General features: G+C 32.3%; 1 protein-coding gene across 1 annotated transcript; it reads left to right on the forward strand.

Moving 5' to 3' along the window:
- Positions 1-210: 210 nt before the first annotated feature.
- Positions 211-26,799, forward strand: TVAGG3_0703230 (biological adhesion protein; the record flags this gene model as incomplete). Its single annotated transcript, XM_001324778.1, has 1 exon — positions 211-26,799. One exon carries the CDS (start codon positions 211-213, stop codon positions 26,797-26,799), a length of 26,589 nt encoding a protein of 8,862 aa, XP_001324813.1.
- Between the last annotated feature and the right edge of the window lie 1,078 nt (positions 26,800-27,877).

Consider the following 27,877-nt stretch of genomic DNA (forward strand, 5'->3'; position numbering starts at 1 on the left):
AATTTTGATCTTCAATATAAATGAATATTGGAACATTTGCCATGTTCCTTAGCCCTTCAAGCATAAATATGACCATTAATAATCAGCATTTCAGCTTATTATTCACTCAATTTCACCCATATCCACCTGATATTTGAAAGGAATTATTACATTTCAGTTACCATTCAATTTTAAAATTTATTTCTAAATCCAGGATTTTAATTGATTTTTATGCAGAACTTACCTCCTAATTCAGGTAAAGGCGGGTTCCAATCGAACCACAATATGAAGGTTACTCGTGGAAAGAATAACTCGCAACTTGGTATGTCAGCATTACTTATTCACAATCAATTAAATGCATCACTGGTAGAACCAATACAAGTTTTACAACAAATAGTCGAAGATAAATACCCTCAAGATAAATGGAATGAATACGTTCAAGAAATTAAATTTGAACCATTACATAACTTAGGGCAATCTATTGTTAATGCAAAACAATACGGAAATTTAAATTACAATAGTGATATTAGTGATAAAATAAACGAATTACAAGCTGAAATCGCGAAATTTAAATCTGAATCTGACGAATTAAAACGCAAATTACAGGAAAAAGACCAGATAAACAACGAAAATGATGATGAACTAGCTCAGATAAAGCAGATTTTGAGCGATTTCGCTAATCGTTCCGAAAATGAATCTTTACAAGATATCAAAGATAACTACAATGATGGAAAACTTACATCAACGCAGTTCTTGTCTTCGGTATTAGAGCAAGCTGATCAGAAATCTAACGATATTGGATTGAGATTCGATGGCTTTAATTTGCCGAATAATTCTGACGCGTCAAAGCATGCTACGAACTATCAAAACCAGTCAAATACATACTTAAACATCATCAATCAATCGATTGATAAACTGCAAGTACTTGAAAATCTTCTCGAAATAACAGAATTTGAAAATGATCAATCGAATCCAGAATCTCTTCCAATAAGAATACGCGGAATAACACGAGAATTACAGAATAAGATCAATGACGCCAATAAAGCTATCGATAAAGCTAAAATCCAGAAAGATGCGATCAAAAAACAGGAACAAGATCTGAAAAAGCGAGAAATCGATTTCCAGCAGTTAACTAGAGATGAATTGCAGAACAAATTAGCCGAAGTCGAGAGTTTACGTGAAAAATTAGCAAATCAACAAAAAGATGAATTAACTGCTGCTCAGAAGAAAGAACTGGTAGATAAGATACAATCATTAGATGAGGAAATTACTACTCTTCGTGGAGAAATCAAACTCAAAGACGAAAAAATAAATAATCTAAATAACGATCTCAACAGGCTTCAAATCGAAAAGGAATTACAAATAGAAGGCGAAAAGATGCTCAAGAATCAACATGAACTTATCGAAAACGGATTAAATCAAAGAGTTGAAAATCTTGAAATTCAAAATGAAAAATTAAACAAAGAAGTCACAGATTTACGCAACCAGCAGAATACTATTAATAATGAACGTGCTGATTACATGGCAAAGAACCAGTTTTACGAGCAAATGAACAAAGATTTGCAAAATCGACTTCAAAATGCCGAAAAAGAACTCAATGATCTCAAGAAAGGAGATACAGATGTATCCAAATTACGGTTCAAGATCGAAGCCAACAAAGAAAAGATCCAAGAACTGAAAGAAAAGAACAAAGAAAATAAAAAGAGGGCAAATGACTTAGAAAAGCAATTATACGAGATGAAAAGTGATTCCGCAATCAAGAACAATGAAAACAACATGTTAAATATCCAAAATTCAAGACTTGAAGCGGAAAATTCAGAATTAAAGAAGAAGAATGGAGATATCGAACGAGAACTCATGGAAATGAAACACAAACAAATATTAGCTGAATCAAAATCAAACAATGCTAAGTCTCTTCTTAAAGAATTGAAAGATAAAATCGATTCCAATCCAAATCAAACGAAAATACCAATGGATGATAAAGAAAAAGAGAAAGAATACAATTCTCTCATCCAAAACCTCAAAGACCAACTTTCACAATTAAATATCGAAAATAATAATCTAAAAAGTAAAAATGAATTGGCAGAATCAAAATTAACAAAGAAAGAAGATAAAATCAAAGAGCTCAAAGCAGAAAACAAACAATTAAATTCCGAAATTTCTGATTTGAAGGACAAATTAAATGAATTGGACAAACAAAACTTCAAAACTAACTTCAAACTCACAAATCTTGAAGAACAACATAAAGAACTCAAAGATATGTTGAACAGTCCAGATAAAAGTCCTCTTATAAGTCCAATAAGAAGAAATTCAACATGGGATGATTCACAAACAGAATTAATGTCTCCAAGAAGTGAAAATGATCCAAAAAACTTTGAAAAATTGGAAAGTGAACTGAAAGAAATGAAGTCAAAAATTGACCAAATTAATTCAAAATTGAATGGAACACCGACTCAAAATTCAACATTACATGATATTGAGAAACACATTGATGTATTACTAAAAGACATTGAGAACAAAGATAAAGAGATACAAGATCTTTTACAGTTGATAAAGAACGACAATAAACATAAGATTTGTATTCCTCCAAGTAGTTTCATCAAAAAAGATAAAGAAGATTACGAAAAATTCAATGATGATTTAATGAAAATTGCTGTTGGATTCAACATTTACGATGATGAAACAATCAAGAAGAAGATACATATATTAACTTTGGAAGATGAACTTCGAAGATTAATAGAAGATAACAATTATATTCGTGAACAAGCGAAATTACAAAATATTAAATTAATTCCTGCTGTTTACAAATATGATTTTGATGTTTCTAAAGTCAACAAACAATGTGCAGTTGTTTTAAGTGATTCTGATGATGACGAAGATATAGAAAATGAACTCCAAGAAAAGATAAGAAACAAAAAATTTGAAAATGAAGAATACATCAAACAATTGTCATCAAAGAACATTGATTTACCATCAAATCAATATAATTATGAAAGAATTGATGAATTGGAAGATATAAATGACGAATTGTTTGAGAAACAAAACAATTTGCAACATGAAATTTACTTTAAGTTAATGAGTATGATCATGGAATATAATCCTTTGGAAAGTTTGATGTCGAGAGAAATCAATTTCGACGAAAACGAAATTCCTAATGAAGAAAACATGAAAAATGTCTTGGCAAAACAAGAAATGGCAATTGGAAAATTGGAATCAGAAAACAAGAAATTAAATGATTTAGTTGATGAATTAAATCAAATGTTTGATAATCCTCAAGAAAACAAAGATAAATGTCAATTACTTAAAGAAAATATCATCAAACAAATGAAAGTTGAAAAACAAAATCAATTGACACAAACAGAAATTTCAATTTCTAAACTGACACCGAAATTCGATTCAGAAGAAAGTCAGTATTATGAAAGTGATGGATATAATAAAGATACGAGTTCATTGTCAAATGATGGAGAAGTTCTTAATTTGGATGAATTTTTGCAAGAATTAAAAGCTGTTGATTCTGATAATAATTCTCAAATTGAAGAGAAAAACAAGTGCTTGCAAGATTTCATTGACGAAATATCTAAACAAACAGGTAATAAATATCCAATTGAACCTGTAAAGAAATCGAGTTTCATCAAACAAAACAATGATGAAGAAATTTCTGAGCCAACAATGGATTCTGAAACAGAAGATGCAAGAAAACTTAATCAGATCTTGCAAAACAAGATCCAGGATATAATTAATCCATCAGATTCCAATGATTTGGAACAAATTGACTTATTAGATATAGCTAATACTGTTTCTCAAAAGAAAGAAAACAAATCATCATCTTCTTCAGATTCTCAACAAAAAGACAATCATGACCAGAAAGAAAAAGAAATTAATAATAACTCTGATTCTGAACAAAAGAAAGGAAAAGAGAATTTAGATTCTTCAGATAAGAATGAAAAAGAAAATGAAGTTGTTGATCCAATTAAGAAAGAGAAAGAAGATCAAAAGAAAGATAAAGATCCACAACAAAAGAAGGAATCAAAGAAGAAGAGAAGACATCATAGAAATAAGAAATCATCATCAGAAGAAAATCCGGAAGAAAGCAAAGAAAATCTTGATTACAAAGATCTTTATGAAAAATCACAAATTACCAATGAATTGTTGTCAAATGAATTAGAACAACTTAGAAAGGAATTGCAGAATTTGGCGAAAGAAAACAGAGTTGAAGTTCAATGCCAAACAGAACAAAATGCTTATTTCGATGAATTTACTGTAGATTCAAATGACAACAAAGAAGATATCGAAGAAAAGAATAAACAACTTCAAAAATTAGTAGACGAATTGAAGACAAAGACAACTCCAAAATCAGAAGATCCAATTGAAGAAGCAAAGAATCAACTCAAAGATCTAATTGAAGAAAACAAACAACTCAAATCTGAACCTTCATCAGATAATGTGAACAAATTAAATGATAATAAATCTCTTGACGAATTGAACGAAGAGATTGAAAAATTAAAACAAGAAAACAACCAATTAAAGAATGAAAATCCACTTAAAACAAATGAATCACTACAAAATCAACTCAAAGAACTCACAAAATTACAATTCGAAAATACAAAGAGAGTTGAAATTTCTATTCAAACCGATTTCCATGATTTGATTAATAAGAATGAAATAAGTAGTGATGATAATGATGTTTTAATGATTGATTACTATGTAACAGAAAGTGATGGAAAAGAAGACATCAAAGCAAAGAATGAACAACTCAAGAAATTACTTGAAGAACAACTTTCAAGAAATGAAGAAGAAGAAAATCCAGAGAAACAACATGAAGATGCAAAACAAAAACTCAAAGAACTAAAGAAAGAAAATACTAAATTACAAGGAAAGGAAAAGAAACAAAAACGTTGTAGGAAAGGTCATCATCACAAAGAAAATGAAATTTCTGAAGAAATTAAATTGGATTCATTACCGAAAGAAGAAGAAAAGAAACATCTTGAGGAAGAAGAATCAGTTGCATTTGATATTGATGAATCATTGCATCAGAAATATCCACAAGAATCAGATCAACTTGAAACAAACAGCGAATTGTTGAAAGAAATCAATGATGATTCAAATTATATTAAGGTTTCATCTGACAATGAATCAAAGAAAGAAATAATTAATTATCCATCTGGTATCGAATCAGATCAATTTTCTAAGAAAGAAACTATTAATAGTTCAGATGAAATCCAAATTTCTTCTGACAATGACTCAAAGAAAGAAATAATTAATTATCCATCTGGTATCGAATCAGATCAATTTTCTAAGAAAGAAACTATTAATAGTTCAGATGAAATCCAAATTTCTTCTGACAATGACTCAAAGAAAGAAGAAAAACTCAAGTCATCTAAATCTGATAGTTATTACTCTGAAGAAGAAGAAACTGAAAAGGATTCTCAAGTTTCCAAAGAAAGAAAACATCCTAAGAAACAAGGAAAATCTAATATTTCTTCCGAAGAAAAACTTTCAAACGATGAAAATGAAGAAAATCAAGTTTCCAAATCAGAAAAGCGACCAATGAAGTCTAAGTCTTCTAAGTCAGATGAAAATTCTTCAGATAATAAATCAGACAATAAACTTTCTGATGATCTTAAGAAGGATGAAAAACATAAATCAGCTAAATCTGATAGTTATTACACAGAAGAAGAATCAGAAAAAGTTTCTAATGAAGGAGATAGTGCTTCTAAGGAAAGAAAACATTCAAAGAAAGAAGGAAAACTAAAATCAGACAATATTACTCCAGAAAACGAATCAGAAAAACTTTCTACAAAACCAAAGAAAGAAGAAAATCTTTCTTCCAAATCAGGTAAATCCAAATCATCTAAATCAGATGAATATTACACAGAAGATGAATCAGACAAAGCATCTAAGGAAGAAAATGAGGAAAAGCCATCAAAGAAGGAAAGAAAGTCCAAATCATCTAAGTCAGATAGAAGTTCTTCAGAAAATGAATCAGAAGTTTCTAATGAACCAAAGAAAGAAGACAAAGTTAAATCAAATGAAGATGAATCAGATAAAGGTTCTAAACAATCAAAGAAAGAAGGAAAAGTTTCATTCGAAGTTAAGAATGATAAGAAACCAAAGAAAGAAGTAGATGAAAGTGAATCGTATTATTACTACTATTCTTCATCTTCTTCCAACGATGATGATAATGAAAAGACATTAGATGAACTTCAAGACGAAATCAAACAGTTACAAGCAGCAAACAAAGAATTAGGAGAATCCAATGATAAAACAATAGATGATGAAAGAAAATTAAATGAAGAATTGCAACAGAAACTCAAAGATTTGATGGATAAGAACCAACAAGACAAAGAAAACAAGAAAGATTACAAGAAGTTATACAAAGATCAGAAAGAACAAAACAAACTGTTATCAGCTGAATTAGAACAAAAAGACAAAGAAATCAAACAATTATCAGAAAATCTCAAACAAAACAACAATCAATCAGAATATACAGAATATTACACAGAATCCGCTGATGAAAATGAGAAACCAAAGTCTAAAAATGCTGATAAAGAAAAACCAGATTCCAAAGATAATTCCGATAAACAAATCGATCAAATCAAGGAAGAAAACGAGAAACTCAAAGATGAAATCAAGAAGTTGAGAGATTTGATTGAAGAAAGTCCAGAAGAAACAGAAGAAATGTCTGAACTAGAAAAGGCAAAGAGAAAACTCATCAAATTACAAGATGAAAATGCCAAATTATTGAAATTAATTGGACAAGAAAAGAAAGAAGAATTATCTGAAAGTTCTGATTTCGATGAACCAATGAATAAATCATCCCATTTAGTTCCACAAAATCAATCAGATTCTGATTCAGACAATCCGATTCCTCTTTCTCAACTCAAAACAGACAGAAAGATCAAATTTGATGATTCACCAAATGTTCAATCAAACGAAAATATTCCTCTTGCAAGAATGAAGAGAGAATACATCAACTCCAAAGGTTGTTTGAGAGTTGAAAACACTTCTTCTGGTACTTCTGTTTCCATTAACAGTTCTGATATCGAAGAAAGATTAGCAGCAATGGATAACATGACTCTTGAAGATGTTAACAAAGAGATCAAAACCCTCAAAGCTTCTAATCATAATCTAATTAAATCATCAGGATTATTCAATATCCCAATGAATTCAGAACCAGATGATTTAACTGAACCATCAAATATTGTTTCACAAACAATGATTGATCAGCTCAAACACGAAAACAAAGAACTGAGAGATCACATTGGAGCAATGGAACAAAGTTATGAAGACCAGCTTTCCAAATTAAGAGAACAATTAGAGTTATTAAACTCTGAAAATCCAAATCTCCTCAGAGATATTGAGAACAAACAAAAAGCTCTGGAATTGAAAGCAAATGAAAATGATGACGAAAAAACAGTTCATGATAAAAATGTTCAGCTCAAGAACATGTTACAACAATACGAAGAAAAACCTGTTGAAGTCATTGATAATGTTGATGATGCGAAGAAGAAATTAATTGATCTTGCTTTAGAAAACAACAAATTAAAGAAGGAAGAAGAAAAGAAATTGAACAAAGAGTCGAAACGTCATAAGAGGAAAGTCAACAATGATGAAGATAATGATTATAATTCTAGTTCTTATGAATACTATTATTCAAGTTCATTCGATTCTGGAGAAGCTGTTTCGATTTCTTCTAATGATGTCTTACATTCATCACAAGAACAAATTAAACAACAAGTTCAAGAACAAACTAAAGAATTAGATCTCGAAGATTTGAAGAAAGAAATAGAGAAACTTAGAGATGCAAACGAGTTCCTAAAGACATCAAATCAAATGCATCATAAATCTCTTAAAGAAGAAAAGAAATTGAACAAAGAATTACAAGAAAAACTTAAAAAATTGACGTATCATGAAAATCTTTCAAAGGAAACACAAACACAAGTTGTCAAAGAAATGTCCAGTGATTACTATTATTCTGATGATGATATCAAGTCTTTGCAATCAAGAACTGCTAAAGATATCGAAGAACAAAAGAATATTAGTGAAATTATTTCACCAGAAAAAACAGATTTCGAGCAACTTTACAACGAACAAAAAGATGCAAATGACAAATTAAGACATGACATAAAGAAACTCAAAGAAGAACTCGAAGATGCTCAAAGAATGACACAATTCAAACAACCACAACCAACAATTGATGATAGATCTGTTGGTTCAATTCTTAATGATAATGATTCTTATATACCTATCAATAAATCATTTGAAGAAACTCCAGAAGATAACCAATCATTCTCAAGTACTTCTTCATCATCATTCCATAATGATACTCAAATTACTGACATTGATAATATTACACCATTATTCTATGATCATTTGTCTAAAACAAGTGATGCATCAACTCCTTCATCTTCAAATCAATTGGTTGATCAATTGAACAAAGCAAATGAAATTATCAATGCTTTGCAACAAATTGTCAACCGTCCGAAATGCAACATTTCCGTTCAAACTGATAAAGAATCTGATTTACAAATCAAAGAAAAAGTTGATCAGTTAGTTGTCAGTGAATCTGATGATGACAAAGCAATTGAAGCAAAGAATGAACAGTTGAAACAATTAATCAATCAATATCTTGCACCACAAAACAAAGATGAAGAAGATATTGATGAAAACGAAGCAACAAAACAAAGATTGATTGAATTGACATTAGAAAACGAAAGACTCAAAGCAACAGCTCCAACTGAGCAAGAAAAGTCTCAAGAAGAAAATGAAAATGATTCAGTCTTTTCATCAGGAGAAGGCGTTTCAATCGAAAGCAAAGATGTCAACAAAGAAGATTTGGATAACTTCAGAGTTATTGATGTTCAACAATTGGAGAATAGATACAACGAAATGACTAAAGATGAATTGCAAAAAGAATTGCAATTATTGGAAGAAGAAAACGGAAACTTAAAGGATTCTTCAGTAGAATCAATTGATCCAAAGACAGAAAACGAGAAACTTCAATTACAATTAATGAGTATTATTGAAGCACAAAATCCACAAGAAAAGTCAATTCCTGTTGAATCAATCCCAGAAATTGTTATTCCAACATCGAAACAAAACAACAAATCCGTTGAAATTCAAACAGAACTTCATGATTTGCTATCTGAACAGAATGAAAAAGAACCAGAAACATCCAATGATTTTGAAGAAATGTATCATAAAATCAAAGATGAAAACGAGTTACTTTCCATTGATAATTCTCAAAAGAAGGAAGAAATCAATCGCTTGAATGATCTTCAATCTAAATATCAAAAGGAAATTGAATCTCTTCGTCAAGCTCTTGATGATCTCAAGAACAAGGTTTATGAAGAAGATTCTGATGAACCAGTTGTTGTTGTTACAAGAGATCTCACATTTGATGATGAAGATGATGAATCAACACTTCACGATAAGAATGATAAACTTCAAGAATTACTTTATGATCAACTTAAACAACAAGAAAAGATGAAATCCGAATCATCTTCTCTTTCATCAAATGAAAACAAAGATAAAGAAATTAATGAAGAATTAGAAACAGCGAAGAAACAACTTGAACAACTTCAGAAAGAAAACTTCAGACTTCGTTGCCTCCATAAGGATGAATCAAAGAAGAAACCAAAGAAACATCATTCTAAGAAACAAAAGAAATCTGAAGAAATCAAAGCTCCTGTAATTTCTGAACAATCTCCTGAAGAAATGACATTAGAAGAACTTCAGAAGGAAATCAATAGATTAAACACACACAACCAAGAGTTAGAAGCATCACCAAAACTTACATTCGAAGAACAACAAGAAATCAACAAATCTCTTCAGGAACAACTCAAAGATATTATGACAAAGCCTTCTCAGATGAATGACATTGAAGTTCAAGTTAATTTCAATGAATTATTAAATCAGAATCAAGTTAACAACGAATTTGTTGCTGATGAAAAAGATGATCATTCAACAATTCGTGCAAAGAATGAACAACTTCAAGAGTTATTATTCAACAATGAGAAACAAGAAAGCGAAGATGGAAATGTTTCTGAAGAACTCGAGAATGCGAAGAAGCAACTCGAGCAACTTCAGAAAGAAAACTTCATGCTCAGATTAATCCAGAATGAACAAGAAAAATCCAAACCTGAAGAAGAAAAACAAGAAATCGAACCAATTGTTATTGATAACAAAGGAAAGACAATCGAAGAAATCAATGAAGAGATTCAAAAGATTTCTAATGAGAACAAAGAACTCAAAGAGTCTCAGTCAGAAATGACAATTGAGGAAGAAAGAAATCTTAATGAGAAACTTCAAGATTTGTTGAATAAGAGACTTGATGACAATAAATCAACTGATGTAGATAAAGATTACAAATCTATGTATCAAGATAAGTGCCAAGAAAATGAATTACTTTGCGCAGAACTTAATGAGAAACAGGCAGAAATAGCAAGACTTGAAGAAACGATTCAAAAAATTCAATTGAAACAACCTGAGAAGAGTGAATCATCATTACAATCAGAAGTTACTCCAGTTGATGAAAAACTCGTTGCAGATGATTCAGATAATGAAGAAAGTTTGCATGAAAAGAATGTTCAACTTCACAAACTTCTATTTGAACTCCAATCACAAACAGAGAAAGATCAAAACAAATATCAAGAAAATGATAAAGATAAAATATCAGAACAACATGTTCCTAAACAAAACGAATCCGAATCAGACGAACTTGCTATTGCTAAGAAACAACTTGAACAACTTCAGAAAGACAATTATCGTCTTTTATGTCTTCAAAAAGAACAAAACAAGAAGAAGCAGAAACAAAATCATAAACCTAAACATAAGAAGACTAAGAAATCCAAGAAACAAGAAGAAGACAAAGCAGAAATTCAAGCCATTGAAGAAGTTCAATCAAATGAAATCAAATCTGAATTCGATACTAAATCTCAAGAACAAATTCCAGAGAATGATCTCTCTTCCAAACAAGAATCTTCATCGAATGAATCTATACCAAATGAAACTAATGAACCCGAAGAAATCAACAAATCAGAACCAGAACTACAAATTGAACCCAAAGAAGAAATTGTTGAGGAAGTTTCAGCAGAGCTAGAAAGTAAAGCCAGAAGTGAACATAAATCAGAATCATCGAATTCATCATCATCCGATTCAGAAACAGATAATAATGAACATCATGACAAAGTAGATGAATCCTATTCTGATCATAAAGCTAATAATGATGCATCATATTCAGATAATGAATCAGAAAGTGAAGAAGAATCAATAGAAGAACAAGTACCAGTTTCTATTTCAACCGATGGAATGACACTTGAAGAGATCCAAGAAGAAATTTCACGTCTTGAGAACAATAACAAAGAACTTGAAGAGTCAAGTCCACTTTCCCTTGAAGAACAACGTCAATTCAACGAAGAACTTCAAGAACAACTTCAAACACTTATTTCTAATCAATCCACCAAGTATTCCACACATCAACCAAGTATCGAAACAACAGACGAAATTACTCAAGTTGAATTTTCAGATCTCGTTTCTCAAAACACTGTAGAGTCAACACCAGAAACAAACAATATTGACGAACTCAATGAGAAGTATCAGATTCTTGTTTCAGACAACATTAAGAAAGATGATGAACTTAAGAGACTTTCAAATGAATCAAGTGAACTTAAAGCAGAACTTGAGTCATTGAGAAAACAATTATCTGAATTGAAGGCATCTTATGATGTATCAGAAAAATCTCCTGTTGTTGATCAATTTACTCAAGCTGATATTGCAGAGTTTATCCAATACGTTTCTGTACCAGAAACAACATTAACTGCTCAAGATAATGATGATGCCGAAGAAATTCGAAATAAGAATAAGAAACTTCAAGAAATGATTCAGAATGAACTTAAATCACTTGAAAGTAAACCAAGCAATAGCCAAGAAGAAGAACTTGCCAATGCTCAACTTCAACCTGAACTTCTTCGTCAAGAAAACAATCGACTTCAATTACTCACACAAAACAAGTCCAAAGAAACCGAACCAGAAAATATCAAAGAAGAACAGAAATCAATCACTGAACAGCATTCATCTGCAGAACAACAAGAACTTTCATCCAACAAGCCAACTAATGATGAAGAAGCCCCAATTGATCAACTTTCCACATCACAACAACAAGAGCATTCATCAGATTCTAGTGAATCAGATTCATCCGATTCTTCAGAATCAGTTAAAGAAACAGAAACTAAGCAATCAGAGCCAGAGAAAGAAAAGAATCTTGAAGATATCAAACGAGAGATTGAAGAACTTAAGCAAAAGAACGAACTTATGTATTCTGAAGTTGAATCCACTCCACAAAATCTTGAAACGGAACTTTCACTTAACGAACAACTTCAAGAACAACTTCGAACTCTTCAAAAGGACAAACCAATTGAAATTCAATCTGAAGAAAATGAAACTGTTGACAACACCGATTACAAGAAATTATATGAAGACAGTAAGTTCACAAATACTCTTCTTTCCGAAGACAACAAACAAAAGACAAATGAAATCACAAGACTTAATGATTTGTTACAAGACTTACAATCAGAACTCGAAGAACTCAAATCTTCACTCCAAGAACAGAATTCCAATAAACCAGACTCTGAAACACCAGTTATCAGTCGAGATCTTGTTGCCGATGACAATGACGATCAACATGATGTTCATGATAAGAACTCTCAACTTTATGATCTCATCAGTGACCAACTTAACAAACCAGGATTTGACTCATATCAAAATGTATCTGATAATAATTCTCAAGAAGGAGATTCTAATCAGGTCAAATCAGAACAAGATAAAGTTGATGAAACGCAAGGAAATTCTGAAGAACTTGAAATTGCGAAGAAGCAACTCGAAGCTCTTCAGAAGGAGAACTTCAAATTAAAGTGCATCAATAACGAGATCAATAAGATCAAAGGCAAAGACAAACATAAGAAGAAGAAATCGCACAAGAAACCCAAAGTTGACTCAGAAACGAAACCAGAAACAAGTTCTATTACAGAAGAACCGCTTCAAACAGTTTCAGAAGTTCAGCCACAAGAAGAATCAATACCAGAAAAGTCCACACCACAAGAATTAGAAACCGATGTCGAACGAGAAACAATCATCGAAAATACTAATGAACCAGAACAATTACATCCAAACGATATTGAAAACAAATCGCAAATAGATACAGATAACATAATTTCAGAAGAAGTTAAGACACCAGAAACAAAGATCGATTCAAGTGATAAGAAACTATCATCGTCAGGTTCATCTAGTTCATCGGAGTCAGAATCAGAATATGAATCAGGAGATGAAAATGAGAAAGAGAACGAACATGAAAATGAAGATAATGATAAAGAATCAGAAGAAATTCCGAAGAATATTAGCATTATCAATGTTGAAGGCAAGAGTCTTGAAGAGCTTCAAGAAGAGATTTCACGTCTTCGTGAAGAAAACAAAGATCTTTCAAACACCCATCCTCCACTCACAGTTGAAGAAGAACGTCAACTTAACGAATCTCTTCAAACCCAACTCAAACAACTCATTTCTCAACAACAACAAGATAAACAAGATCATAAAGAAGTTGATAAGACCGATTCAATTACACAAACAGATCTAATCGAATTGCTTAACAATGAAAAGCCATCAGTGTCAACAGAAATTTCAGAAGATAACAAAGAAAATGTTGATTTCGAGAAGTTGTACAAAGATATTATATTATCAAATGAACTTCTTTCAACAGACAACAAGAACAAATCAGAAGAAATCAAGCGATTGAATGAAATTGTTTCTAACATCAAACCAGTTGTCGAAGTTGAGAAAGAAGATTCATTCACCCAAATTAACTTCAGCGAAATTATTAACTCAATTCCAGTTGTTATTAACGAAGAAAGAAATAAATCACCCGAAACAACATTTGTTGCCGAAGATAATGATGATGCAGAAGAAATTCGAAACAAGAATAAGAAACTTCAAGAAATGATTCAGAATGAACTTAAATCACTTGAAAACAAACCAAGTAACAGTCAAGAAGAAGAACTTGCTAATGCTCAACTTCAACTTGAACTTCTTCGTCAAGAAAACAATCGACTTCAATTACTTACCCAAAACAAGTCTAAAGAAACCGAACCCGAAAATATCAAAGAAGAACAGAAATCTATTATTGAACAGCATTCAACAACAGAGCAACCACAACATTCATCCAACAAGATAACTAATGAAGAAGGAAAAGGATTAGATCAACATTCTACATCAGATCAACAAGAACAAAAATCTAATTCAAGCGAATCAGAATCTGTATCCGAAATTAAACCATCAGAACAAGAATCGAATGATAATGTTGATGACACACAATCAGAACCAGAGAAAGAAAAGAATCTTGAAGATATCAAACGAGAGATTGAAGAACTTAAGCAAAAGAACGAATTAATGTATTCCGAAGTAGAATCAGCTCCACAAAATCTTGAAACCGAACTTTCACTTAATGAACATCTTCAAGAACAACTTCGAACTCTTCAAAAGGACAAACCAACTAATGATGAAAAAGACTCAGAAAAAGATAAATCCACAGATGACACAAATTACAAGAAACTTTATGACGACAGTACATTCACTATTTCTCTTCTTTCTGAAGATAACAAACAGAAGACAAATGAAATCTCAAGACTCAATGAATTAGTCACTTCGTTAGAAAAAGAACTCGAAAATCTTCAAAATCAACAGATTCAACCAGAAGTTCATCAAGAATTAGTTGCAGACGAGAATGATGATAAGAATCTTATTCATGAAAAGAATCTTCAGCTTCAAAATCTTATTATGAACAGTATTCATAATGAACCAGAAACAGATCAAACACAACCAGTCAGTAATGAACAATCTGATGAATTAGAAATTGCAAAGAAACAACTTGAAGAACTCCAGAAAGAGAACTTCAAACTCCGTTGCATAAACCATGAAATTAACAAGATGAAAGGCAAAGACAAGCCAAAGAAGAAATCTCATAAGAAGTCTAAACATGAATCAGAACAGAAGTCAGAAAATATTGAAAACCAACAACTCCCAGAAGAAACAGAAATTGTTTCAGAAACACAAGACAAAGTCATTGAAAATGAAATTGTTCTACAAGAAGAAATCAAGACTGACATAGATCAACTACATGAAGCTAAAGAATCTTCATCCTCTTTTTCATCAGATTCTTCAGAAAATGAAGAAGAAGTTCCAACTCAAATATCAATTTCTACTGAAGGAAAAACATTAGAAGAGATCCAGAACGAAATCAATAAGATTTCTGAAGAGAATAAAGATCTTCAGTCATCACATCCAGATCTTACAATTGATGAAGAGCGCAAACTCAACGAATCTCTTACTAACCAACCCCAAGAAATTCTTTCCAAACAAGAAAAGACAGAGAAAGCCAAGAACATTGATATTAGTACTCAAACAGATCTTCACGAACTTATGGCCAATAAAGAATTACCAGAAGAAATTGTTCCACACGCTTTACTTGCTGATGAGAATGATGATATTAAGTCTCTTCGTGACAAGAACCTCAAGTTCTACGATTTACTTATGAATCACATTCTCAGTGAAGATACAAAGAAACAGCCAGAAGAAGAGAATCCATCTGATGAATTAGAGATTGCCAAGAAACAGCTTGACTTCCTTCAGAAAGAGAACTTCAAACTTCGTTGTTTGAACCATGAACTCAATAAGATTTCTGGCCAAGGTAAAGGAAAAGGAAGAAGAAGATCTAAATCAAGAAAGTCAAAGTCAGATGATCCAGAAATTTTCATTGAGCCTCAACCAAATGACAACAATGAAAATGAAGATTTGCCACAACCAAATGTTGTTTCTACTGAAGGAAAACAACTTGGAGAGCTCAATGAAGAAATAGAAAAGCTTCGTAATGATAACAAAGAACTTGAAGAACACCAGCCAACACTTACTCTCGAAGAAGAACGCAATCTTAATAAATCAATTGGTACTTCACTTCAAAATCTTCTTCAGAAGCAACAATCAGAAAATAATGATTATAAGTTATTGTATGAAGAAAAGTGTAAAGAAAATGAACTACTCATTGCTGAACTCAATGATAAACTAGCTGAACTATCTCGACTTCATGAAGCAAAGAATGAAGATAAGCAAGAAACACAAAATGAGCCTTCATTACAATCGGAAGTTAAACCAGTTGATGAAAAATTTGTTGCAGATGATTCAGATAATGAAGAAAGTTTGCATGAAAAGAATGTTCAACTTCACAAACTTCTATTTGAACTCCAATCACAAACAGAGAAAGATCAAAACAAATATCAAGAAAATGATAAAGATAAAATATCAGAACAACATGTTCCTAAACAAAACGAATCCGAATCAGACGAACTTGCTATTGCTAAGAAACAACTTGAACAACTTCAGAAAGACAATTATCGTCTTTTATGTCTTCAAAAAGAACAAAACAAGAAGAAGCAGAAACAAAATCATAAACCTAAACATAAGAAGACTAAGAAATCCAAGAAACAAGAAGAAGACAAAGCAGAAATTCAAGCCATTGAAGAAGTTCAATCAAATGAAATCAAATCTGAATTCAAAGATCAAGAACAAACACCAGAGAATGATCTCTCTTCCAAACAAGAATCTTCATCGAATGAATCTATACCAAATGAAACTAATGAACCTGAAGAAATCAACAAATCAGAACCAGAACTACAAATTGAACCCAAAGAAGAAATTGTTGAGGAAGTTTCAGCAGAGCTAGAAAGTAAAGCCAGAAGTGAACATAAATCAGAATCATCGAATTCATCATCATCCGATTCAGAAACAGATAATAATGAACATCATGACAAAGTAGATGAATCCTATTCTGATCATAAAGCTAATAATGATGCATCATATTCAGATAATGAATCAGAAAGTGAAGAAGAATCAATAGAAGAACAAGTACCAGTTTCTATTTCAACCGATGGAATGACACTTGAAGAGATCCAAGAAGAAATTTCACGTCTTGAGAACAATAACAAAGAACTTGAAGAGTCAAGTCCACTTTCCCTTGAAGAACAACGTCAATTCAACGAAGAACTTCAAGAACAACTTCAAACACTTATTTCTAATCAATCTCCTCAGCCGCAAGAAAATGAGACCGATTATAAGAAACAATACGAAGATCTGAAGACAAAGTTTGATAAGATTTCAGCTGAAAACTCCGTAAAATCAGATGAAATTAAACGTCTCACAGCAGCACTTGAAAAGTTGAAAGCTGAATTGGAAGTTGCCAAGGAGGATTCATTTACACAAATTGATTTTGCCGAATTAATGTCTGCAGTTGTTTCAGAACAACCAGTATCCATAAATCTTGTTGGAACCCAAAATGATGATGCAGAAGAAATTCGAAACAAGAATAAGAAACTTCAAGAAATGATTCAGAATGAACTTAAATCACTTGAAAGTAAACCAAGCAATAGCCAAGAAGAAGAACTTGCTAATGCTCAACTTCAACTTGAACTTCTTCGTCAAGAAAACAATCGACTTCAATTACTTACACAAAACAAACCAGAAAGCAAAACAACCAATGAAGGAGAATTAGAAGAAGAAAAAGCCCAAATTGATCAACGTTCATTATCTGATGATAAAGAATCAAAGAATTCAAGCGAATCAGATTCATCCGATTCTTCAGAATCAGTTAAAGAAACAGAAACTAAGCAATCAGAGCCAGAGAAAGAAAAGAATCTTGAAGATATCAAACGAGAGATTGAAGAACTTAAGCAAAAGAACGAACTTATGTATTCTGAAGTTGAATCCACTCCACAAAATCTTGAAACGGAACTTTCACTTAACGAACAACTTCAAGAACAACTTCGAACTCTTCAAAAGGACAAACCAATTGAAATTCAATCTGAAGAAAATGAAACTGTTGACAACACCGATTACAAGAAATTATATGAAGACAGTAAGTTCACAAATACTCTTCTTTCCGAAGACAACAAGCAAAAGACAAATGAAATCACAAGACTTAATGATTTGTTACAAGACTTACAATCAGAACTCGAAGAACTCAAATCTTCACTCCAAGAACAGAATTCCAATAAACCAGACTCTGAAACACCAGTTATCAGTCGAGATCTTGTTGCCGATGACAATGACGATCAACATGATGTTCATGATAAGAACTCCCAACTTTATGATCTCATCAGTGACCAACTTAACAAACCAGGATTTGACTCATATCAAAATGTATCTGATAATAATTCTCAAGAAGGAGATTCTAATCAGGTCAAATCAGAACAAGATAAAGTTGATGAAACGCAAGGAAATTCTGAAGAACTTGAAATTGCGAAGAAGCAACTCGAAGCTCTTCAGAAGGAGAACTTCAAATTAAAGTGCATCAATAACGAGATCAATAAGATCAAAGGCAAAGACAAACATAAGAAGAAGAAATCGCACAAGAAACCCAAAGTTGACTCAGAAACGAAACCAGAAACAAGTTCTATTACAGAAGAACCGCTTCAAACAGTTTCAGAAGCTCAGCCACAAGAAGAATCAATACCAGAAAAGTCCACACCAGAGCATGTTAATGAGGATGATAACTCAGAAACACCAATTGATAAAATTGAAAATGATTCAAAAGAAGCAGAAACTGCGGTTATGCCAGAAAGAATTAATATTCCGGAAGTCAAAATTGCGCATAGTGATAAGAAACCATCATCAGGTTCATCTAGTTCATCAGAATCTGAGTCAGAATCAGAATATGAATCAGGAGATGAAAATGAGAAAGAGAACGAACATGAAAATATAGATAATGATAAAGAATCAGAAGAAATTCCGAAGAATATTAGCATTATCAATGTTGAAGGCAAGAGTCTTGAAGAGCTTCAAGAAGAGATTTCACGTCTTCGTGAAGAAAACAAAGATCTTTCAAACACCCATCCTCCACTCACAGTTGAAGAAGAACGTCAACTTAACGAATCTCTTCAAACCCAACTCAAACAACTCATTTCTCAACAACAACAAGATAAGCAAGATCATAAAGAAGTTGATAAGACCGATTCAATTACTCAAACTGATCTTAATGAATTATTCAACAATGAAAAGCAATCAATATCATCAGGAATTTCAGAAGATAACAAAGAAAATGTTGATTTCGAGAAGTTGTTTAATGATATTATATTATCAAATGAACTTCTTTCAACAGACAACAAGAACAAATCAGAAGAAATCAAGCGATTGAATGATCTTATCAACTCAATGCAGATGGAACAAAAGAAACCAGAGAAAACAGCTTATTTCGATGCAGCAACTGTTGCAACAGGTTCATCTCAAAGTGTTTATCTCAGTGACAGAAAAGATGCATCCAGTTGCACAGACCTCTTATCCATGGATCAACAAGGCAACAAAATTGACAAAGAGCTCATTGCTGATATTGATGATGACATCGAAAGTCTTCATGATAAGAATATCAAGTTACATGAACTTCTCCATTCACAGCTTCACAAAGAATATGAACCAACTAATGAAGATAGTGATGATGAAGATACAGATCATAACGACTACAGAGGATCAGGAAGTCTTCTTGTTGATGGTCTCGATATGATGAAGAGTGAATTAGAAAATCTTCAGAAAGAAAATGCTCGACTTCGCAGCCTCAAACGAGAACAAGATAAAGGTTGTGGAAAGAAGAAACGTAAGACAAAGAAACTTTCTCAAAATGATTCTCCACTTTTATCAAATGTTGAAGAAAGTGATGATGATAGTTCATCATCTTCTTCATCTGATTCAGAATCAGAAAGTGAAGAAATGAATCAAGTTAATGCTGATGAAATGTCTCAAGAAGAATTACAAGATGAAATCGATCGTCTTCGTAATGAAAACGATGAACTGAACTCTGCACAGTTGAATCTCGAAGAAGAGAGGAAACTTAATAAAGCACTTCAGAACAAGTTGAACAAACTTCTTGCAGAACAATCATCACAAAATGAAGAAGATCCTGATGACGAAATCAACGAAGATTTGTTGAACCTCTACATGTCTAATTGCAAAGAAGGAGGTCATCCACATCATCATAACGAACAACAAGAAAATAATAATACAGATTATGATGAACTCAAATCTGACATTCAATCACTTAAGATGCAGATTTCCAAGCAACAAAAGATGTATCAGGACAAGTGCCAAGAAAATAAGAATCTCAGAGCTCAACTCAAAGAAATTACTGGAAAAGAACCAGAAGTCAACAGTCAAGTTGATGATAATTCTAATGATGAATCAGAAGGACTCAAATTAGAATTAGAATCATTAAGAGAGCAATTATCAAAGTTGAATTCTGTTTCTAAATCCGAAATTTCTATTCAAACAGAGGTTTCAGAAATCAGCGTTTCTGCTTCAGATCTCAAATCAATGAACAAACAACTTAAATCTAAATTAGACGACAAATTAGCTCAACTCGATTCTAAGCCAGTAGCAACAGAAGAAGATGAATTTGCCAAAGCAAGACTACAACTTCAACTTCTTCAAGCAGAAAACGACAGACTCAATGCAATTCAGAGCAAAGGAAAAGAAGATTCCAAGCCAAAGAAGTCTCGTAAGTCAAAGAAGTGCCACCACAAAGTTGAAGAAAAGAAACAAACCGAAGATTCTGAAACGCAAGAAGAGAATGAAAAGAAGCCAGTAGAGAAAGAAGAAATACAACAAATTGTTAAGGAAGAAAAACCAGAAGCAAATAATGAAGATATCGTTAAAGAAGATAAATCGACTGAAAATGAAAAAATCAAACAAATTGATCAAGAAGAGAAGCATGAAGAAATTAAAGAAGAAGTTACTAAAGAAGACAAACAAGTTGTTGAAGAACAGGTACCACAAAAGATCGAAGAGAAGTCATCAAATAACGAAGAAGAAGCAATTACACTTAAACTTGAAAATCAAGAAGAAAGCAAGGCTCTTGTTGCTTCAATTCCATCATTTGAATCTTCATCAGCTTCAGGTGATGAAACAGAAGAGCAAAAGGAAGAAGAAACAAATGAAGAATCCAAGAAAGCAGAGTCTTCATCAGATGAATTATCTGATTCATCAGATTCTGAAGAAGATCAAGGAGCATATTATTCTGAATCATCTTCATATTCTTCAGACGATGATACAGAACCAATATCTAAGGATAAGAATCTTGAGGATATGAGAAAGATGATTGAAGAATTGAAACAAAAGAATGAAGAACTCTACCAGAAAGTTGAAAACCTTCCACTCAATAAATCTGATGAACATGTACTCAATGCTCAACTTCAGCAGCAGCTCGATACTTTGGATGTTGTTACTCCCGAACAAGTTGAAGAAGGTTCTGATGTTGATTACAAAGAACTTTATAATGAAAAAGTTGAGAAAATCAATCGTCTCAAATCCGAATTATCTGCTCTCAAGAACATCACCAAGGATAATTCAACAACACAAACAGATCCAGTCATCATCATTGATCAAACAGAAGTTGTTCAATCTAAAGTCATCAAACCAGAGCTCATTGCAAATGAAAAAGATGATGAATCAGCAATTCAAGAGAAGAACAACAAACTCGAAGACATGTTATTCGAGTTACTCAATAAGAAAGAAGAAGAAAAGCAACAGAAAGATAATGATGAACTTGCTGAAGTTAAGAAACAATTAGAAGAACTTCAAAAGGAGAATTTCAAACTTCATTTGATCAATCAACAAAAGAATAAATCAGAAGAAGAGAAACCAAATTATGTTTCTCCACAAGGGTTGACAGTTGAAGAACTCCAGCAAGAAATTGCCAAACTTCAGGATGAAAACAAACAACTAAAGCAATTCGAATCTCTTTCACCTGAAGAAATCCGTGAATTGAACAACAATCTTCAGAACGAATTGCAAGAAATCTTAACAAGGAATGAACCAGAATTGAGTGATTCAGGAGAAATTCCAATAGAAGAATCTTCAATTGACTTCAAGAAACTCTATGTTTCTAAATGCCAAGAAGTTGATGACTTCAAATCGAAACTTTCTGAAATACAAAATGTTTCTAAATCAGATACATTTGTACAAACAGAAATTGTCAATCATAATGTATCAGATGAATTAATTGCATCAGATAATGATGATCAAAAGTCAATCCACGAAAAGAACTTACAATTGCAGCAATTAGTTCAAGAAGAATTACAAAAGGCTCTTAAAGAACAAAATAACAACCAGCCAACTCAAAATGAACTTGAGTTGATGAAGAATCATCTTGAACAATTGATTGAAGAAAACTCTAAATTACGTTCAAAGAGGAAGAAACACAATAAAGGAAAAGATTCTTCTTCATCATCAAGTTCAGAAGATGTCAACAGTTCCAAGATTGATAGTTTGTCATTGGAAGAAATGAGAAAACAAATTGAAGCGTTGACAGCTCAAAACAGACAATTGGAAGCTTCATCACCAAGATCATTATCAGAAGAGAAACAAATGAACGAAGAACTTCAGAAACAATTGCAAGAAATCACTAAATCAATCAACAAACTCAATACTCCAACAGATCCTGAAGAATTGAAGAAACAATACGAAGAGAAATGCCTTGCAAACGATTTACTTGCAGATGAAAACGAAAAGAAGTCTAAAGAAATCAAGAGATTGGAAGATTTGTTGAATGATTATCGATCCAAACTTGAAAATCAAAACTCTGAATTCAATCCAAGAGAATTGATTGAAAAGGATAAATCAGATTATCAACAATTCAACGAATTACTTGGAAAAGAAATTGTTGAACTCGGAATTTATGATGAAGATACTCTTCAAACTGCCATAGAAAATGTTAAACTTGAACTTGAATTAACAAAGCTTCAAGAAGATGGTAAATTCATGCGTGATTTCGCCAAGAAATCAGGAAAGAAACTCAAACCAGCAATTTACAAATATGAGATTGATACAAGTAAAGTTGCTAAGTCTTGCATTGTTTTAAGTGACGACGATGAAGAAGAAAATGATGTTTCAAATTATCATAAAGAGTTAGAAGAAAAGATAAGAAACAAGAAGTTTGAAAATAACAATATCCTTGAGCAATTATCTGACTCTAATTTACCACAACTTCCATCAACAATTTCTATTGAAACCGAATATGAAAATTCAAGCCAAATTGATTACGAAAAAGAAAACGCAATTGAACATCAAATCAACAAGAAATTGTTGGAAGTTTTACTTAATGGAAATGGACCAGCCCAAATTGCTTCTCGTGATGTTCAATTCAGTGACATTGAAGAAACACAAGATGTTGACCAGTTGAAGAGCATAATTCAGAAGAAAGATGAATTAATCAAGAAGTTACAAAATGAAATGGAAAAGAAAGTTAAAGTGAACATTGACAAAGAAACCCAAGTTGAAGCAACATTGATGACAGAAGAAAAGAACAAACTCAAGCATAAGTTACAATTATTACAACAAGAAAACGAGAAACTTCAAGCTTTGGTCAAAGACGATGAGATTTCTATTCTTCCTGTTGGTTCAATCATTGATGACATTGAACTCGCTGAAGTTCCAGAAGAAACACCAATAGACCACGAAAAGAGATTGACTGAAGCTGTTGAAGCTAAAGCTCTCAGACAAATCGCTTTGTTGCAAAAGAGAGCAAGATTATTACAGAAGAGATTGGATGAAATTACAGAAGATTCCAAACAGAAAGAACCAGAAAATCCAGTGACAATTCATCAATCAGATATGGAGCTACAAAATGGAGAAACAGAAGATGAAAGACTCACAAGAGTTCTCGCAATTGCACAAGCATCGAATCAAGCAGAGATTGAGAGATTGAAGAACAAACTCAAAGCAGCAGGAGTCATCGAATCAACTGATGAATTCAACTGCAGAGACATCAAATTGGAAGAAATTCCAGGAGAAACAGAAGAAGAAAAGATGGAAAGATACAAAGATGCAATTGACGAACAAGCAAATGGAATCATTAGAAACTTGAGATCTATCATTAACGAAAATAACATTGATCAGCCAGAATTCCAAGAATTAGTTGTCAGAGTTCCAAAGAACAATCTTGGAAAAGCCAAAGATCAAATGCCAACTAAAGTTTCATTGATCGCTCCACCTCAACCGATTGAACAAACAAAGATACAACCATTGGTTGAATTGGCTGATAAAGTTCCAGAAAAGAATATTCTCAAAGAAATCGAGAATTTCATTGAGAACAAACAGCAAATGTTCCTTGATAAACTCATTGAAAAAGACAACAGAATTGAAGAGTTGCAAATGCAAATTGAACAACTCAAACAACCTCCAACAACAACATTTGTTGCAGAAGAACAAGTTCCATTATCAGAAATCCAAGCAGAAAATGAAGAAGAAAGAAACCAGAAGTATATCCAAGCAGTTGAAGAAAGTGCAAACAAGAAGATTGCTTCCCTCGAATCTCAGCTCAAATTGCAAGAGCTCCAGAAGAAAGAACTTGAAGAAAAGATTGCAAAGATCGAAGAAAGCAGTCAAGGAAGTATTCCAAGCACAGAAATCTCAGAAAAGGATGAAGAGATACAAAGATTACAAGATCAACTGAAATTGTTAACAGAATTCAAACCAGAAACGAAACTTTCCTTCGAAAATGTTCATATAGAAGCAATTCCAGGTGAATCTAAAGAAGACACATTAAAGAGATTCAATGAAAAAGTCGAACAATTAGTTAATGACAAAGTCAAGGAATTACATGAAAAGACACTAGAACAAGCAGAAAGATTGAAAGAACTTGAAGCAGAATTAGAGAGAAAGAACTTAGAAAAGATCAAGAGTGATGTAATGTTTAATGTTGATGAAGTTAAAGTTGAACACAACAATGATGAAACACCAGAAGAATTCCAAAACAAACTCGCCAAACAAATTGAAGCCAAGGCAAATGCAAAGATCATGACATTATACAATGAAAACATGAAGTTAAGAGGACTTCTCGAGAATGCGAATGGTCCAGATGTTTTATCACCTGTTGAAGGAGAAACACCAGAAGAAAGACAAGAAAGGATGGAGAACTTAGTCAGAGTTCTTCACAACCAAGTTCTATTCTTAACAGATGATTTACAACAAACTAAAGACGAAGAAAATGTCAAAGCAAATGAATTACAAGAAAAAATCGATTTGTTAGATAAAGTTCAAGCAGAGAACGCAGTCAAAGATATGGATATTGCAGAGAATAATCAAACAATACAGAAGTTGCAAGAGCAAAATGAAGAACTACAGAAACAATTAGCAGAAGCAAACAAGAAAGTCAAAGAAGCTACAGATAACCTCGAAAACGTTCTCAATAACCAAGCGATGAACCAATCATCATTGACGTCTACATCTGAATCAATCCAAGAATCGAATCAAATCGAGCCGGTCAATAAACCACAAGATGTCGAGAAACTTGTCCAAACATGTAATGACATGAAAGGAGTCATCATTGAGTTGAAGAGAAGATTGATCAAATCAGAGAGATTCAGATCAAGACTGAAAGAAGCTCATTCTAAACTCACTAATGTTCACAAAGGAGTTATGCAAGTTTTGGCTGATGCTGCTGCCAAAGCAAATCTTTCTCTTGAATCATTCGATAATGACAATGAAGCAATTGCCAAAGGTGTTGTTGCATTGATTGACCTCGATGATTCCAATTCATTGTTGAAATTTGTTGGTGAAACAGTCACAAACATTTTGCAGACATTCTCAAGTTTGGTTGGAGAGCAAATGCAGAAGTTCTACGTGAATGGACCAGAAGACTCCAATTCCATCATGAATGAAGCAAGGAGAATCAGAGGCCTCATCAAGAACTCAATTGCAAGAACAACAGCTGACTTGAAGAAAGCACAGCAACAAGCATTGATGGCAGAAGAGAAGCTGAAATCAGCACAAATCGAAAATAATGATTTGGTTGATAAATTCAGTGCTGATGGATCATTGAAACTGAGAAAGAACTACAAAGTATTACTTAGAAGATGCCAGATTTACCAAGAAAACGAAAAGCAACTTCGAGAATTGATTTTCAAAGCTTATCCACATATCTATGACAGTTGCTCCAAGGAATCAAGTATTGTAACATTGATGAAAGAGTTCTGCATCAGATATCCACAGTTTATGGTCGATCTCATTCAAGATACAGCAGAGAAACCTCTTTTGATGTTAGACCATAAAGTTGCAACATTAAAGAAGAGATTCGATGGCATTATCCAGAAATATGAATTAATTGTCAACAGATTCTCTGTTGCAGGAAACAAGAACGCAAATCCAGAAATCCTAAGAAAAGTTGTTGAATCATATTCTTATGTTTTGAAGTCATTGTTCCCACCAACAGCTAATATCAATGCTTACTCGCCTTCAAGAGATATCCAGAAGCAGATAAACAAGATCATGAATAATCTGAAGAATATTTTCAATTTAATTCCAAATAGCGGAATGCCTAAATTACAGAACATCAGTAGTTTAGTTCATGGTATCAGACAATTCTTGATGGCTCCAATCGGAATTGCACCAGATTTAGATAAGTCAAATAGTGGTGATGAATTTTCTGTCGGAGGAAGACTGTTCGAATACGAAAACAAGATTCAGAGTTTGATGGATATCGTTGAATCTTCAGTTCCATTAACAAAAGTTCTTGACCCACTTTGCGCAATTCTTGGTGTTCAGACAACAGAATATTCCGAAGAAGCACTAGGAGATATCATTGATGCCCTTCGTGACAGATGCTACGGAGCTGAGGATACCTTCACCCAGTTCGAGGCAGCACGGAGCGCATTGAAGAATTTCGTAGTCGCAGTTGGAGACAAAGTTCCTCCAAAGGCTACAGAATCATACGAAGCACTCAAAGCATCATTGAAATAATTTTATTTTTTATTTGTATTAAATATTTTTTATTTGATTAATATGATTAAGATATATTTATATAAGCAAAGACACTTGTAAAAATAGTAAATTAAATCGAATTTATATGAATTACATCAAAATACCCTTCATTTCCAGGAATAAATTTTTTTTTGCATGACCCATGGTTCTAAAATAGCATATTTTTCTAAAGCATAGGGACAGAAGACAGCTAGACAATTTTGAATAGCAGAACATCTAGGAGCATAGCTAGGAGATAATAAATGGACAACTTCCTTGCAAATCTGAGAGGGTAACGGGCATGATTATTCAAGATTTGATCATGTCATAACTCACCCAATTTAGATGACACAAGCCTGAAATTTTAGCACTATTATGCTGATAGGCTATTGTGAATAAACAGATCACCGTTTCGAAATTTCAAAAATATTGCAAAATATGATAAGCTCAAAATTATTCAAGCATGTTGAAAAACAGATATTTTATTATATATGGCATAAATTTTCTAAATGTACTTTCTAAATAGAGCAATCTCAAAAAAGATACAATTCGAAATAATATAACTATTCTGAAGTGTATTATTCTTATAAAATGCATTCCAATGAGCATAGAAGCAGGAAAATATAGAATTTAAGCTTATTAGCTAAAAATATATAAAGAAATATGATTTTGTCATTTAACCATTTAATATATGCGTTTAGCAAATTTAAAATTGAATTTATTTCTTATTTAAATAATATTTAATAAGTTAGTTTATAATGAAATAGATAAATTAGAAATCTTTTTTGAATTGCGAATTTTTCAATATAGATTAGATATTATTATGCGTTATATATCAATGTATTAAGATGGAAATTATAATAAATTAAGCAATTTTGATTTGTTCAATGTGGAAAAGAGAAAAATATGATAAATTTGTATGATTGTTATGTTTTTGAGTGTGATCAATGGTTGCATTAATTATATAATGATGGGGAAAACATTACTATGGATGATTTGAAATTTCACTCATTTTTCTAGTTAATTGTCAAAATGGTATCAAAGCACAAGTTAAATAGCATGCAAAGTTGTTTGAATT

The sequence above is a fragment of the Trichomonas vaginalis genome, chromosome III, assembly GCF_026262505.1.
Source record: "Trichomonas vaginalis G3 chromosome III, whole genome shotgun sequence".
In the NCBI taxonomy this organism is placed as follows: Eukaryota; Parabasalia; order Trichomonadida; family Trichomonadidae; genus Trichomonas; species Trichomonas vaginalis.